Source organism: Ahaetulla prasina, chromosome 1 (genome assembly GCF_028640845.1).
Source record: "Ahaetulla prasina isolate Xishuangbanna chromosome 1, ASM2864084v1, whole genome shotgun sequence".
NCBI classification, from domain to species: domain Eukaryota; kingdom Metazoa; phylum Chordata; class Lepidosauria; order Squamata; family Colubridae; genus Ahaetulla; species Ahaetulla prasina.
Window position 1 is genome coordinate 340,075,440 of NC_080539.1, and position 16,374 is coordinate 340,091,813.

At 39.3% G+C, this 16,374-nt stretch overlaps 1 protein-coding gene across 2 annotated transcripts in view; it reads left to right on the forward strand.

Moving 5' to 3' along the window:
- The window catches only part of TRMT61A (tRNA methyltransferase 61A), a 54,071-nt gene that overhangs the window by 12,229 nt on the left and 25,468 nt on the right, over positions 1-16,374 (forward strand). For both annotated transcript variants that reach the window (XM_058162809.1, XM_058162808.1), the window contains one exon: positions 15,419-15,685. In XM_058162809.1, the coding sequence (XP_058018792.1) occupies positions 15,419-15,685 (267 nt within the window). The remainder of the gene's footprint in view (positions 1-15,418; positions 15,686-16,374) is intronic.

A 16,374-nucleotide genomic window follows, 5' to 3' on the forward strand; every position in this document is an offset into this window, starting at 1 on the left:
TCTGGTTCGGTTCTGCAACCCAACAAGAAAACACAGACTTCAGAGGATAATTAGAACTGCAGAAAAATAATTGCTACCAACTTGCCTTCCATTGAGGACCTGTATACTGCACGAATCAAGAAGAGCCGTGAAAATATTTGCAGATCCCTCGCATCCTGGACATAAACTGTTTCAACTCCTACCCTCAAACGACGCTATAGAGCACTGCACACCAGAACAACTAGACACAAGACAGTTTTTCCGAAGGCCATCACTCTGCTAAACAAATAATTCCCTCAACACTGTCAGACTATTTACTGAATCTGCACTACTATTAATCGTTTCATAGTTCCCATCACCAATCTCTTTCCACTTATGACTGTATGACTATAACTTGTTGCTGGCAATCCTTATGATTTATATTGATATATTGATCATCAATTGTGTTGTAAATGTTGTACCTTGATGAACGTATCTTTTCTTTTATGTACACTGAGAGCATATGCACCAAGACAAATTCCTTGTGTGGCCAATCACATTTGGCCAATAAAATTCTATTCTATTCTATTCTATTCTAATTCCATTTGGAATAACTCACTATTGCAAGTATGCGTTTCTATGTTTCTGCCAAGAATTTGGGAGGTTGATTCTGACTTGAAACTACTGAGCTTAATTGACAGCTTGATGGGCAGGATTTATAATCGTATGTTATTAAGGCTTGCAGATTTTATGTTTGTTTTTGAACAGATTATGAGCAGATGAGAAAATGTGGTGTTCCAGCTGGTTGGAAGTTGGATGCTTTTTTGATTTAAAACATTCAAATCGTATCGGCTGTGAAACGGAGGCAGACAATTTGCTTGATAAAATACATCCATGTTTGGGATATGAGGAGTAACCCATTTACCGTTATTTCAGTAGGATGTAATATTTACAGTTTTGTGTGATTGGTAAATGATAATGTACAGATAAAAAGTTCTACCATTGTGTATTTTATTTTGTTATTGGTGAATTTTCAATCTTAAAAAGATTGAAGTCATCTTGAGATGGAAGTCATGGGCTAATTCCCAAGATATTTTAATAACAATGCTGTTCTGTGATACATTACTGGGAAATACTCTTGAGAGCCTGTGCTAGCCTGTGTCTTGAGGCCTTATGTAAAAGGTTGTGCAATATCTTGCACAAATGGAAATACCCCTAACTTTGTTTTCTTATGAGGCATCTTGTAGTAAGAAATGTGGGCGAACATTTCTGGATTGAACATGTAGGATTTTAACCTTGACCCTATTTCACATGAGAGAATAACTATAATCTCATGCATACATTCTAACGAGAAAATCCCACAATGTTTACAGATTTTTATTTCTTTATTGTTGTAGTTACTGACACAGCCAGCCAGATGTTTAGACTGGATTTGGCATTTATGTCTTCTTAAGGACCAGGAATAGGCAGATCTTGTTAATAATATTAAAGGTATAGTTGCTTTCTTTTGCCACATGATGTAGAATTGTATACAAATGATGGTTGTATTTGTACTAAGTACAGACTTTTATTGAAAATGAAAACAGAGGATGAGTTAAAATTGTATGATAAAATGGACAAAAGAAATTGGTTACAATATACAGTTAGACCAATGGGAGAATATCTATCTATCTATCTATCTATCTATCTATCTATCTATCTATCTATCTATCTATCATCTATCTATCTATTTGTCAACAAGTACAAGAAAACAAGTAACAGAATAGACATGGACATGGACACATGAAAAAAATCGGCACAAAAAAGGATATAAATTGGCAAAACATAGTCATAAACAAATAGAATGATTACGTATAATTGGGAACTGTAGGACGGGGACGCTAGGCATGCTGGTGCACTTATGCATACCTCCTTAGGGACCTCTTAAGAAACATGAAAGGTCCACAGTAGACAGTTTACAGTGAAAGGTATGGGGATTAGAAAGACTAACAACAGGATCAGGTAGAGTGTTCCAGACATTTACTACTCTATTGCAGATGTCATATATGTAAATACATAAATGTATTTGTAAGAAAGAGTTGAAATTGAATTATAATCTTAAAGATAATTTTTATAAAATAATGTATCACTGATATATGATACTGGATAAAGTAAAAATGCATGAGGAAATTTCAAATATTTGTTGGAAATGTAACCAAACAGAAGATTTTTTTTTCCATCTCTGGTTTGCCTCTACTGTCTGAACTACTTCTGGCAAGGTTTCAATTTCTTTGCACTGGGTAGGCCTTCGCAGTTCTTCCAATTCTACTTTTGTGAATGCTTTTATTTCATATTATAAATTGATGTCGATCTGCTAGTCTGTATTCTGAGTCCAGAATTTCTGATTCTGGATATTGTTCTTTCCAGAACCAGTGCATTTTTCCCAGATATCTCTTCTCATTGAAATTGATTTATAATAGCAAATCATTGTTTTCGTTGTTGTTGTTACATACACAACAATGTGAAATCACAGCTGCCAGTTTTTTAGCTGATGTTGGCCTTCATATCTTCTTTTTCCAAGAATCTAGGATTTTGTAATGTATCAGCGTAGTATATGTGTGGTCCCAGCAGTGTAGCCTTTTTAATTGAAAATGAAAATTTTGTCAATATGTATATTTTCTAAATGCCCAGATCTTGGGAGCTGTCCAGAAATGGTTAAAAGATAGGAAGCTGTATAAATGATTTAAATACATAAAACAAATCTTCTCAGTGTTGTCCAATATTTTTTGGTATGGCACCCAGTTTGTGGTTAACCTCTGGGATCACCACGACTGGTTTATGCCACAATCTTTCAAGTTTGATTTTCAGATCTTGTTATGTTGAGATCTTCTCCAGTTCTTTGACTTCTATTCCGGTATTTCCTGCTATTGCTATATCAGTTGTCCACACTATCCTGTTTCTCCGAAAATAAGACATCCCCTGATAATAAGCCCAATCTAAAATAAGACACCCCCCAAAAAAATAAGCCCTCCCCAAAAATATTTAATTGCATCGCAGTCGGTCCCTGCCATTTCTTTTGGTTGGGGTTAGACAGAGCTGGAAATCAGGTAAGAGGGCAAGAGGAGCCCTGTCTTGCTCCATGTGTCCCAAAAGAATAAGACCTCCCTGAAAACAAGGCCAAGTGCTTTTTTTTTTTATTTACATTTATATCCCGCCCTTCTCCGAAGACTCAGGACGGCTTACAGTGTATAAGGCAATAGTCTCATTCTATTTGTATATTTACAAAGTCAACTTATTGCCCCCCCAACAATCTGGGTCCTCATTTTACCTACCTTATAAAGGATGGAAGGCTGAGTCAACCTTGGGCCGGGCTTGAACCTGCAGTAATTGCAGGCTGCTGTGTTCAAATAACAGGCTTCTTACCAGCCCCTTATTTTGGGGTTCAAAAAAATATAAGACAGGATCTTATTTTCGAGGAAACACGGTATTTCTTTTCAACCACAGTTAAATTTGGTGTTATTTTATCAATTTGTATTAGGAAATCCTGCAATATTTTAACCTGCTCATTTTTGACTATTCAACTCTTCTCCCCAATTTTTCATTACTGGTACGTGATAATTTTAAAGATGTTCCAGTGAATCATTTTGGCAACTGTGTTATGTCGTTGTTTGTAATAAGTTTGTGCAACCTTCTTGCAAGAGCTGATTATGTGATCTATTTTTTTCTACTTCTTTGCGCAATCTGCAGTTTGAATCATAAGGTTATTTTTTTTTCCCAATTCTGGTTTTGATTGAATAGCTTGTTCTTGAGTAGTCAACATCTAGCCTTCAATTTCTATTTTGAATGTTTCAGTTTAAACAATTGTCAGGTTTTATCTTTAACCACTTTCTGCTTGATCTGCTGTAGACAGTAACCATGTAATGCTTTTCCTTACCAATATTCTATACAGGTTTTTCTTTTATTATTTCAATAATCATGTTTTTTTCCCTGTACATTCCCTGTAAATTAAAAAGTTCGACTTTTTAATTTACATCAGTGCTTCTCATGGTTGTCTTTTACATAATCAGCCAACGTATGCTTTTCTTCTTTGACAGTCAGTTTGACCAGAAATAAATCTCTGTCTCCATTTCTGCAGGGCAAGTATATAATCTATCAGTATCATTACACGGATGTAATACATCGTGAATAGTCATTAGTTCTCTTGTTTTTCAGTCCAAATTGTCCAGTTGAGCTTTTGTCTGGTTAATAATTCCAATAATAATTATAATTCCAATAGATATGACCCAGGTATGGATAGTTTTGATGATGTTTCTACAATTCAGTTGTCTTTAGCACTTTTTGCACTCTTTGGATGCATTCTTTGATAATCACATTTTTAGCTCGATCCTGCTTGATGTTATCCAATTGTAAAATGCTCAGATACTGATAGCTTTCGTCTTAATGGCTTCCAATGGTTTTGGCCATTTGGCATTTCAATTCCATAACTGTTTGTGATTTTACCCTACTTTATTGCTACTCCAGCACATTTGCCTAGGCTAAATTCAATTGCTATATCTGTGCTAAAAAATCTTATAGTGTATAAATGAAACAAACAAAATGTTAAAAAGCTATGATATTTATGTTCTTACTTACCAAGCATGTCTAAATTATAGAATAGAATAGAATTCTTTATTGGCCAAGTGTGATTGGACACACAAGGAATTTGTCTTTGGTGCATAAGCTCTTGTGTACATAAAAGCTAGGGTGATAAATCATGATCATAATCATCATAAAAATACATCCATCAATAAGCAATCAGCATAAATCATGCTAGGAAACTAAATAAAGCAATATAAATCATAAAGATGCATTAAAGTAACCAAAATTTCTTTACCATTCCCAAGGCTTGCTACAACTTTTGAGCATCCCTTCCCCAAGACATGCCACAACTTTTGAAATGTCCCTAATGTTTGCAAATTGAAAGTTGAAAAAATTGACAAGCCTAGACCCATGATGGCGAACATATGGCATGCGTGCCTGAAGTGGCACGCAGAGCCATGTCACCTGGCACACGCAGCATCGCCCATTCCTTTTCCAGGTTTCTGGCACGCATGCGCATAAGACAGTCAGCTGGCCTTTTTGCATGTGGCACTGCCAGACACTAGAAGAGCTGGTCTTCCATTTTCTTGCATGAGCATGCGCGCCAGAAACCCAGAAGAGTAGCTGATGGAAACCAGAAGTTCAGTAGCTGAAACTGAAAGTTCATTTTTGGGCGCGTGCATGCGCCCTGGGCAGCTCCTCTTCTGGGTTGCAGCCCAGACGTGCGCACACTCCCTTTTTGGCACTTGGTGCTGAAGAGATTCACCATCACTGCACTAGACTATGTCAATGACTGGATTTTGATTTCTGATTTTCCATAAAGCTTCAGATGATTCCATATGAAGCCAAAGTGAGATTTATTAGCACACTTTGCTGTTCGATAGTTAAGATTTCTTCAAAATCACTGAAGATCATGGCAATGACAAATAATAAAAATGATTATCAGTCACCTGGAAGATACCACTCCTAATGTTGACAATCTCATTTTTTTCATTTCCAATCCCCATTTCTGCTAGGTCTTCATTATTTTTTCTATAAACATTCTAATGTTTTTATTAACACCAATTGTTTCCAATCATTTAATAAACCAACTGTGGTAATGAATCAAGCACTTTTTTATAATTCCTGAAGAAAATGGGCGATTTAGAAACACAAAATAAGAATAAAATAAATAAATAATCTTGATTTTATGTAAATTGGTTTTCTGGCTTTTGCCATTCTCCAAAATATTTTATAATCAGAAGTTGATCGTTTGTATCTCTGCTTTACTTTTATTTCCTTTCTGTTCTACTGGAAGGTTATTGTTTTCTTCTAAATATTCTTGGATTTTGCCCAGTATTATGCCTATAAGTAAAAATAATAGATTTTTACTTATAAAAATCTGATTATATGCAGTTAATATAATTGCTCCCCCATGATATATTTGATTTATCTTTCAGCTGCATTAAAAACTAAAATGTGCAGCTTCTACAGCTTTTGGATGTCTCAGCTAAGGGTGTGGTAAGTCACATGTGGTCTTGGTATTGAACGTATTCAGTATTTTGATGGTCAGGCTTATTAAAAGTGCCAGGATATGCAGATTAACAATGAAAAGAAAAGAAAGAGGAGAAGGAAAGATATGAACATGTAAAGATTTTTAAAATGATCAAGAATCTGATGATGGAACGGTAGAAATAAATGGAAAATTAAAAAAGGGGGAGATATGGTAAAATATAACCAAAAGAATCTACTGGTATGCAAGGCCACAAGTTTTAGGATTTCAATAATAGGAATTAAATTGCCCACTGGTAAAAAAATGCAATAGAAGAGAAATAAACTTTATATTTCATATTTATTTTGTATAGCTCAAGCCAGTATAATATTCCTCCTCCTCTTCCTCCTCCTCTCCCCACAACAACAGCCCTGTGAAGTGGATTGGGCTAAGAGAGAGACGGTCTGGCCTGAAGACACCCGTTGCCTAAGGCAGGACTACAGGATTACAATCCCCTGGTTTCTAGTTCAGTATCTTAACTCTTGCATCAGCCTAGTGTTTATGGTCCACATAGAAAAGGAGTGAGCAGAAAGGGGAAAAGGTCGTCAGCTGAAAGTCATAAATAGAAAGTGGGGAAAAGATGTAAAAAGTGAACAACCAAAAGCCATTTTAAAAAATGCAAGAAAGGCAGGTGGAAACCAGTTGACCAGTTCAAGATTGTTCAACAGAAAGAAAAGGAACATAGATGCAAAACATAATTATGTTTATATAGGAAGACAAAGAGGTGGGGGGGGGACACCCAGAAGCAGTTGTAAAATTTCAGATAGACGTTTCTGAGTAGGTGGAATTGCTCTTCCCTGTATGGGAATGATGAATCATTCCTCACAGTTCCTGGAAAATGCAGCCAAGCCTCTGCTTTGGACATAGGCCTCAAGAGGCACAAAGCATTTCATGTAGTGCAGGTGGAATTCCTCCCGCCCTGCTGGACGATGAATCATGAATCTAAGATACAGCAATTTAATTTCCATGAGCACCACATTATAAGATTATTAAATATTTAATCTGCTGTGCTGTAGCAGAGCAGCTTATGGATATGGATGGGTCTAAAGTGTGTGTGGTCTGCAGATGGCATTTGTATGCAGTGCGGACTCCTGAAATAGGGAGGAGGCAGCTGAGGACAATCCTTAAGGACAACAGTGTGAAGCAACCTAGAATTTTGCTCCCGTTTGTACCCCAGTCACATCCATGATTAGAGTGTTCTGGTTAAGCTAAAGAATGGACAGCTGTACTTTTTAAAGAGATTGTAATCAGGGCAACTTAGCAAAGGGCTGGATTTCCTTGCCATTTTAGGAAGTGCATCTGGCACAGTGACACTAAGACTAAGAGAATCAGTGTTAGGATTTGCACTTTGCTCGCACTGAATCATGGACATCTGCTCTGTATGGTGCACCTTCTGTTTTGGATGTTGACAGTTACACTGGCCTATGTGAATAGCAAGGGACCAGGTGCATCAAGGGAAATTTTGGGACTACAAAATCTGATAAAGGCTCCTTTTTTCTGTTTGGCACAGTTCTTGCATTCTTTTTATTGATCGGGAATTACTTCTAGGTTCCCCCCCCAAAAAATATTGATTAATGCATGCAGTTGCTTAGCAATTAAAAAAAATTCTTAGATCAGCTATGCAGAGATACCGTATATACTCGAGTATAAGCCGAGTTTTTCAGCACGTTTTTTGTGCTGAAAAACGTCCCCTCGGCTTATACTCGGGTCTATACGGCTTATACTCGAGTTTTTTTTTTTTAAGCCCCTCGGCTTATACTCGAGTATATACGGCTTATACTCGAGTTTTTTTTCTTTTTCTTTTTTTCACATTTTACCGGACGGCGCGGGGAAGCCCTGCCGGTGCAGTGAGAGGGCGGGGCGGGGGAGCCGCCAGCCTTCTCAGCTGAGGGAGGGAGGGTTTCCCCAACCGGTAGGTGCCTCATTTCCCACCCGGCTTATACTCGAGTCCCCAGTTTACCCCAGTTTTTGGGGTAAAATTGGGGACCTCGGCTTATACTCGGATCGGCTTATATTCGAGTATATACGGTATATATATTAACAAGGTGCTTAAGGAACAGAAGTAGCTATATTGGAAGATTTCTTTCTGTGAAGAAAACAGATTGCTCTCCACCAAAACGAACAGGAAGCTGTCCTATTTCAAATCTTACTTTAGGTTCAGCTAGCCCAGTTACTAGTGGTCTTTTAAAAACCTGCATGGTTCAGGAGGTACTTTTCATATCGCTGGATTTTGCTGATGTTGTTTTAAAGGAAGTGCCAAGGACTGCAACGAGAGTCTTCTGCATGTAAAGCACGTGTTCTGTGAGCAAAGCTGATGCCTGCAGAGCAATCTTGCAGCATTGAGGCCTAACCTGCAGCGTAGGAGGTACATGAAGCTTGTCAAGGAACTCCCAAGTGTCTCCTCCCAAGTGTATTAACCAAGCCCACAACCTCTGTGCTTAGGAAGGTCATAAGTATATTTGTAAAACAGAACATTTGTTTTCTTTTGAGTTTTGTTTTGATAAATACATTGGATATGAAGGCATGTCCAATGTATTTGCAGTCATTCTAACTGCAAATAGAATGTAGCGTTAATTAATATAATTAAACTTACTCAGAGTAAATTTTTGTTGGATTTAATTTTCACTATCCAGAATTTCAAAGCCATTTTATATGGGCCTATTCTTTCTGTATTCTTCTGAATTTTGACAGATTCGAAGGCTGTGACAGCCTTCAGCCCAGGGAAAAATTGCACATTCCTTTCTACAGTGAGCTACAACCTTGAATAGTTTGCATGTTGTCTCCTGTCCCAATAGGATGACATATATAGTGGGAACCACCTAAGTCACCATTTGCCAAGAAACAATATACCTCTCCTCAAGCAAAAATCCCTCTTCAGGGATTCTTCACCAAACTCTTAACTTGTTGGGGGAAACGGATGCTCTTCCTGGATGATTTGTCTATTTGTTTTTATGTCTTCATTTTTGCTCTTGATTTGCTTTCTTCCAGATGTGTGAGACTTAGACAAGGCAATAGAAGAGGACACAAAGCTGGGGTGGGGGGAGAGGGTTACAGGCTCAAGATTCAAAAGGATTTTGATAAAGTTGAATGTTCGGCCCTACCAAAAGTCCTGTTTGGTCATAATAAACATACGGATTTACATTTAGGTAGGATAAATCAGATACAAAAGTTTAAGATAAGTGGTTCCTGGCTTGGCAGTACTTCTTGTTTGAATGACCTGGGAATATGGAAGATCACAGATTAAGCACACAGATCACAGATTAAGTGTAATGTGACTGCCAAATGGAGTACTGCAACCTTGGGTTGCATCAGCAGAGGTATAATATTGAGATCAGAGGAAATGATAGTTCTGCTAAGCACAGTTGCAGTTGCTAATCCCAGTTGTGGTTGTGAAATAGATCTACCTGTATATAAAATATATAAGTATGTCATTGTTAGTGAAGGTTCTCAGTCATCCAGGTAGAGTTGTCTGGAATTTGAGTGATGACAACTGGACTTCTTTTCTTGTTGGTTTGAAACTTTCACTGCTTATCCAGGTAGCTTCTTCAACCTCAGCAAATCGGTTAGGGGGACCCCATATTTGTCCTCCAGAGGGGTTTTGTTTCACACTTAATCTATTGATTTGATTGGTTGAGGGAAGAGTGGAGGAATGCATTTATGCCAAAGTGGAAAATCCTTCCCTCAATAGAAGTGGAGGCCTCAGAAACAACCTGTCTCCCATTTTTTATGCTTCTCTTTCATCAGTTCCCAGGAAGATTGAGACCATTTCATAGGTTCACCAGGGAGATCTACCTGGGATAAAGGATTTAGGAGTTGAAACATTTACATCCCAACAACTCTGCCTACTCATACATTTTGCCATGACTCAACTTCCAGGAAGCATGCCATTGTATTTATTTTGGAGATGCAAAATTGTCCATCTTTCACAGGAGGACCTTCAATTCTGAATCAACTGAATCCTGCAGAGACCAAGATGGAAGATATATTGGTCAAAGAGTATTTACATTTTCAAAGCTCATATGGCATCTGTGCATAAATAAATTGGAGTCTGGAGCTATTTTAACTGTGGAGAAAGAGGATGACATAAAGCTAACTGGTGATGCACAACAGCAACCCATCTGGCACTCTGTAGCACTTCTAAGTTTCAGTATGTCAGATGTTGTTCAGAGAATAGTGATTCGTAAAATTTGGCACACAGACTTCAGGTATTTTGTTCTCACAACAACTGTCACACTAGCAAAAATAATCCCACAGCCTGGTGACTGAGCTATTTGAAGATGTCTCCCCAAAATAAATTCTATACATTGTAATAGCACATTGTTTTCAGACTTGGCAACTTGAAGATATATGGACTTCAACTTCTAGATTTCCCCAGCCAGCATGCTGAAAAAACTTAGTTTGACTTGCTTTTATTTTACAGGGCTTTTATCAGGTATGTCACACATAAAAAACCCCAAGGGGCTCTTTGTCTTTACTGTCATGTCACACCATCTTGACTTTTTTAGAACATAGAATAATAGAGTTGGAAGGGACCTTGGAGGTCATTAGTCCAACCCTCTGCTCGAGCAAGAGACCCTATACCCATGATGGCGAACCTATGGCACGCATGCCACAGATGGCACATGGAGCCATTTTTGCGGGCACGTGAGCCATCTCCCTGAATCAACTCCACCACGCATGCACGCACGCCTCCCGCCGGCCATCTGATTTTCGGGTCTCTGGAGCACATGCAGGAGACACACATGCATACCCATGCCACCCCTCCCTTCCGAGGAGTCTCCACGCGGCCCGTTTTGATGTCAGGTAAGTATAGGGCTCACACGAAGGCTCTGGGACGGCAAAAAATGGGCCTACCGGAAGTCCGGAAATGGGCTGTTTCTGGCCTCCGGGGACTGTTTTTGCCCTCCTGGAAGCTCCAGGAAAGTTTCCGGAGCCTCCAGAGCCTGTGGAGGGCAAAAAACGGGCCTACTGGAAATCTGGAAATGGGCTGTTTCCGGCCTCTGGAGGCTTCAGGGAAGCCTCCTAGACTCAAAATGGGGCGTGGGGGGGGTCACACGCACATGCGCAGGGAGGCAGGGCAGCACCGGGGGGATTGTGTGCGCATGCACAGGGGTGGGGCATGCATGGGGGCATTGCATTAGGGGTGTGGGCATGCGTGTGTGCGCTATCACCACACACACAAATGCTTTTGCTATCCAAGGAAAAAAAGGTTAGCCATCACTCCCTATACCATTTCAGAAAAACGATTGTCCAGTCTCTTTTTGAAAGCCTCCAGTGATGCAGCACCCTTTGGAAATTTCTCCTTAGTTCTAGGTTGCTTCTCTCCTTGGTTAGTTTCTATCCATTGTTTTTTCTCTTGCCTTTTGGCGCTTTGGAAAATAGTTTGACCCCCTCTCTTGTAAGGGGTTACTGGAACATTGCTAACATGTCTCCCTTAGTCCTTCTTTTCATTAGACTAGACAAATCCAATTCCTGAAACTGTTCTTCGCCTGTTTTAGCATTCACCCCCGATCATTCTTATTGCTCTTCTCTGCACTTTGCACTCCTCCCAGAGTCTCATCACTTTTATATTGTGACCAGAACTGGATGCAGTATTCCAAGTATGGTCTTAGAATAGATTAGAATGAGTTGGAAGGGACCTTGGAGGTCTTCTACTCCAGCCCCCTGCTCAAGCAGGAGAACCTATACCATTTCAGGTAAGTGACTGTCTAACTTTGTAAAGTGGTACTAGGACTTCATGTGATCTTGATTCTATCCCTCTATTAATGCAGCCTAGGATTGCATTGGCTATTTTGGCTGCTGCAGCACACGGTTGGCTCCTATTTAAGTGATTACCAATAGGACTCCAAGATCCCACTCACAGTCACTGGCATTAAGCCAAGTTTCACCTAGTTTGTACTTTCACATTTGATTTTTCTTGCCTAAGTGTATAAAACCTTACTTTTGAGTTTTGACTATACTCTTTGGATAACCCTGGTTGTTACTGCTCCAAGCCTTGGGAAATCAAGAATGACTAATATGCTTGAACCTTTTTTTCTTTGAAATTAATTCTCTGTTCTTTTGCTACCGTCAAACTCACATGCGCACAATGATGTCCTCTCTTATTAGCTGTCTGTCGGCCATATTATTTACTAGTGTAATCAAAGAACGATTCCCAGAAACTTTGTGCTATACTCCCAAGCATTCAATATGATGTTTTGCTTTACTTCTATTTAATCTCTACATTTAGTATGCAGCAAAGTTGTAAACATACTTTTTTTTTTTAATCCTTATGAACCTGTTTCAGAGTTGCCCTCTTTTCAGGCTTCTGTTTTATTTTTCCAAGAAAATATGGTCATTGTATCTATAATGTGGCTGGATAGGGAGCAATTAAGGCAGAGAGGGTGTTTCAGCAAAAGGCAGAGTCTGTCTCCAGAGAGATCTCCAGCATGGTTGCTTGGATTTACCTCAGGGTGGTTTTGTGGGTTTTTGTTTTGCTTGGGTGAGGTTTCTGAAAAGGTTTTAAAAATTGGCAGGACCATTACCTTTCAGCAAATGTGTTCATTACTTGGCATTCATTCGAGCAGCATTTCTCAACCTTGGCAACATTAAACCGAATGGAGAATTCTGGGATTTGAAGTCCACAAATTTTAACATTGCTAAAGTTGAAAAATGCTGGATTAGTTGTCGCCTTTGTCTCTCTTGACAAAAATGGAATTTGATTTGGCAAGATGTGCCAGACTGTTCAAGTGAATCCTTCGTCCCTCCTACTTACATATTTTGAGGGATAGGGTCCTCGATTTATGACCGCAATTGAGCCCAAAGTGTCTTTGGCTAAGCTAGACAGTTGTTAAATGGGTTTTGCACCATTTTACAACCTTTCTTGCCACAGTTGTTAAGTCAAATGGTGCAGCGGTTAAGTGAGTAAATACGGTTGTTGAGTGAATCTGCCTTCCAGATCGACTTTGCTTGTCGAAAGGTTGCAAAAAGTCATCATATGACTCTGGGACAGTGCACCCATCATAAATACAAATCAGTTGCCAAGCATCTGAATTTTGATCATGTGACCATGGGGATGCTGCAATGGTCGTTAGTGTGGGAAGTGATCATGTCACTTTTTCAGTGCCGTTGTACTTTGAATGGTCACTAAATGAACTGTTGTAAGTCAAGAACTATCTGTAGAGTTAAACATGTCTGTGGAAGCCTGCTGCATGGGATAAATAAAAGGGCTCTCTAGGGCAACCATGAATAACTTTGGACTTTATAGAATTTTGTTTTTGAAAAAAAAGCTGGTTGTTTCTTAGGGTCTAAGCTAGGGTCTGCAATCTTGACTCCTTTAAGACTTGTGGACTTAACTCCCAGTTTTGCTGGCTGAGGAACTCTGGGAGTTGAAGTCTACAAGTCTTAAAGGAGCCAAGTTTGCAGACCCCTGGTCTAAACTACAATACCTTCTTCTGCTCCACCCCCTGTCCCCCACACTGTTATGTATTTCCAAGGCAGATTTTTAATGATAATTTAGCAGATTGCTACCACAGGGGATTGTTCTATTGGCAAGAACCACAAGTGCTTGGCAAAAAAATAAAATGAACCAGAAAGTACCATCAGATTCCGGATTTGGCATAAACCGGAGGTTTGATTAATCTCAAGAGCCAGGCAATCAGCCAATTTTACTGTGTGTTCTAGAAAGGAAAGGAGGACAGTATCTTCTGTGGCTCAACAGCTGATGGTAAAAGGCAGTTGATTAAAAATGTAAAAGACTGCAGTGTGGAAAACTGAGACCGGTAAACCAAGCAGCTGCCCTTTCGGCTTTCTATCCCTGCTGCTACTTCTAGGGATAAATGCAAAGAGATCCAAAGAGAGGGCAAAGGTAATTCAAGGTGGGGGCGGGGGGAATCATTACATCAGTGGGATTCACAGCTCCCTCCCAGTACAGTTGTGCCCTCTGGCAAGAGACTCAACAAAGCAGTGTTGGCCTCATGAGTTCTTGGTGCAGTATCTTTATCTGCAAAAGTAAAGTAGGATTTATGATAAAATGACAAAGAACCTGTGAACACACTGCTACAGCAAATGTGCTGAAGGCAAGAGCTTGCATTTTAGGTATGACAAGATGCTATGAGATGTTGGAAAAAGTTACCGGATAAGAAGATTTGGGCAAGGTCTTTGACAGAGTGGATAGGCCGGTATGTTTCAAACTTGGCCAGTTTAAGATGCATGGACTTCAACTTCTAGAATTTCTCAGTCAGTATTGTCTTACGCGTGATCTTAAAGTTGCCAAGTTTGAAAACACTAAAATAGACAATATGCTATTCTAAAATATATCAGAGGTGAGATGCATTCTTACAATGCTGCATATCTTGTTTTCTTTGCTAGGGAACATAGCGTGTATAAGCCAGAGCACTGAAGCTTTTGTTTCAAATATTTTATTTTATTTTTTTTGTAGAAACTTTATTCCTTTTTAGAAATTTGTGGGCACTGCCAATAGGGACGATCAAGCATGTTTTTATTTCAGTAAAAGTTAGAAACTTGATTGGGTATTTGCCATCTGAAGATCAAGAGTTGGGTTGCTCTTTTGCATATAAAAAAGTATGAAAGAATAGAGAAAAGTTTGATAGAAAGGTTAGTAAGATTTTATCAGCAGCTGATTGTGGAGAGGAAGAGGTTTAGAAGATGGTGGTGACCCAGCCTTTTCCCATTTGTATTTTTCTCAGTTCTATGGATGGCAGCTAGCATCAGCTGTAGCCAACATGCTACTAATTCAGGATGAAGGCAGTTCAGAACATGGGGAAGGCATAATTTAGAGAAAAAAATGAGATCTTCCAACCACTGGAAGGTTGGAGGATCTACTTTTGGACATAGTCTTTTCTCACTTAATCAGATAATTTTATTTTCCACATAAGAACTTGAACCTTGGAGGGAAAAAGAGAGAGAATGCCTTAAGGATTTTTTTAACCAAACAACCAATTCCATATCTGACAATTTAGTTATTGTCAAGATGCAAATAGACGTTAATTATTTGCAAATTATGTTTAGTTTCAGCATAATTATGAATGCCCAAGTGAATACTTTCCATATGTTGTGGGACTGAATTTTTGTGATTATGTGGTTGCCTGTCTAATTCAGTATCTGGCTACAGACTTTCCTTTTATACCTGATTCATGTGTGACAAGTAGTTGTTGCAACCAAAAGCTTGGTTAGCTAACTCTTTAGCAAAATGTGGCGTCTCGCTAATCATATGAGACAAACAACATCTAGAATCCTTCTCTTTCCATCTTAGCAAATTAACTAAGTTAATTTTCTCCAAATTGCATCCATGCAGTTCTGCCTTTGACTCTCTCAATAGTGGCTTGATTTTGCTTTTGTTTTAATTAATTTATTTGTTTTTCGTCTTCCCAGGAACTGGAAGTGGTTCTCTCTCTCATGCCATCATCAGGACAATTGCCCCAACAGGGCATCTGTATACAGTGGAGTTCCACCAACAGAGAGCTGAAAAAGCCATAGAGGAGTTCGAAGAGCACAAAGTGGGGCATTTGGTGACAGTCAAGACCCAGGATGTCTGCAAAAATGGCTTTGGTGTCATCAACATTGCAGATGCAGTGTTTCTGGACATTCCATCCCCATGGGAAGCTGTAGGCCATGCCAAGCTCGCATTAAAACATGAAGGTATGCATCTTTTTGAAAGCTACTTGCTGGGTAGTTATGTTACTTTCCAGATGTGTTGGATTATAACTTCTATCATGCAACTAAGCATGGCTTTCTTGCTGGATAGCTGTGACAGGAATTGCATTCCAATACATTTGGAGGACAATAGGTTGGGGAAAGACAGTCTAGGAAGGGTATCACTATGATTTGATACATGTTTTGCAATATTTGGAGTCTAGGTGATTTCAGAATTTTCCAAACTTGGCTTACCTTCAGTCAGAGGATATTCTTCCTAACCGGGGTGAAATCTACTTACCTTCCTTACCGGTTCAGAAGTGTGTGGGTGCGCAGATCTTCTGTGCATGCGCAGAAGGTAAAAAGCACATTACTTCCTGTAAGCCAGGCGTGTGGGCAGAGCTTTGCTCTGCCATTGCTACCGGATCGCCAAACTATCGGCCACAATCGCTACCGGATCGCACGATCCAGTCCGATCTAGGAGCATTTCACCCCTGTTCCTAACCCCTTCTCCAGCAGCCCCAATTGGCTGAAATTTTGTAGACAAAACGAAGGAGGGAGAAAGATTTTTCTTAGGTCACGTATTACCTTGGAAAAGAAAACTGGATCTCCATACTGTGTGCCATTTTAGGCATCTATGAGCATGAATGCTTATTTGAGTACGTAAGTGAACAAGCCCATGCTCCCTGATGTGA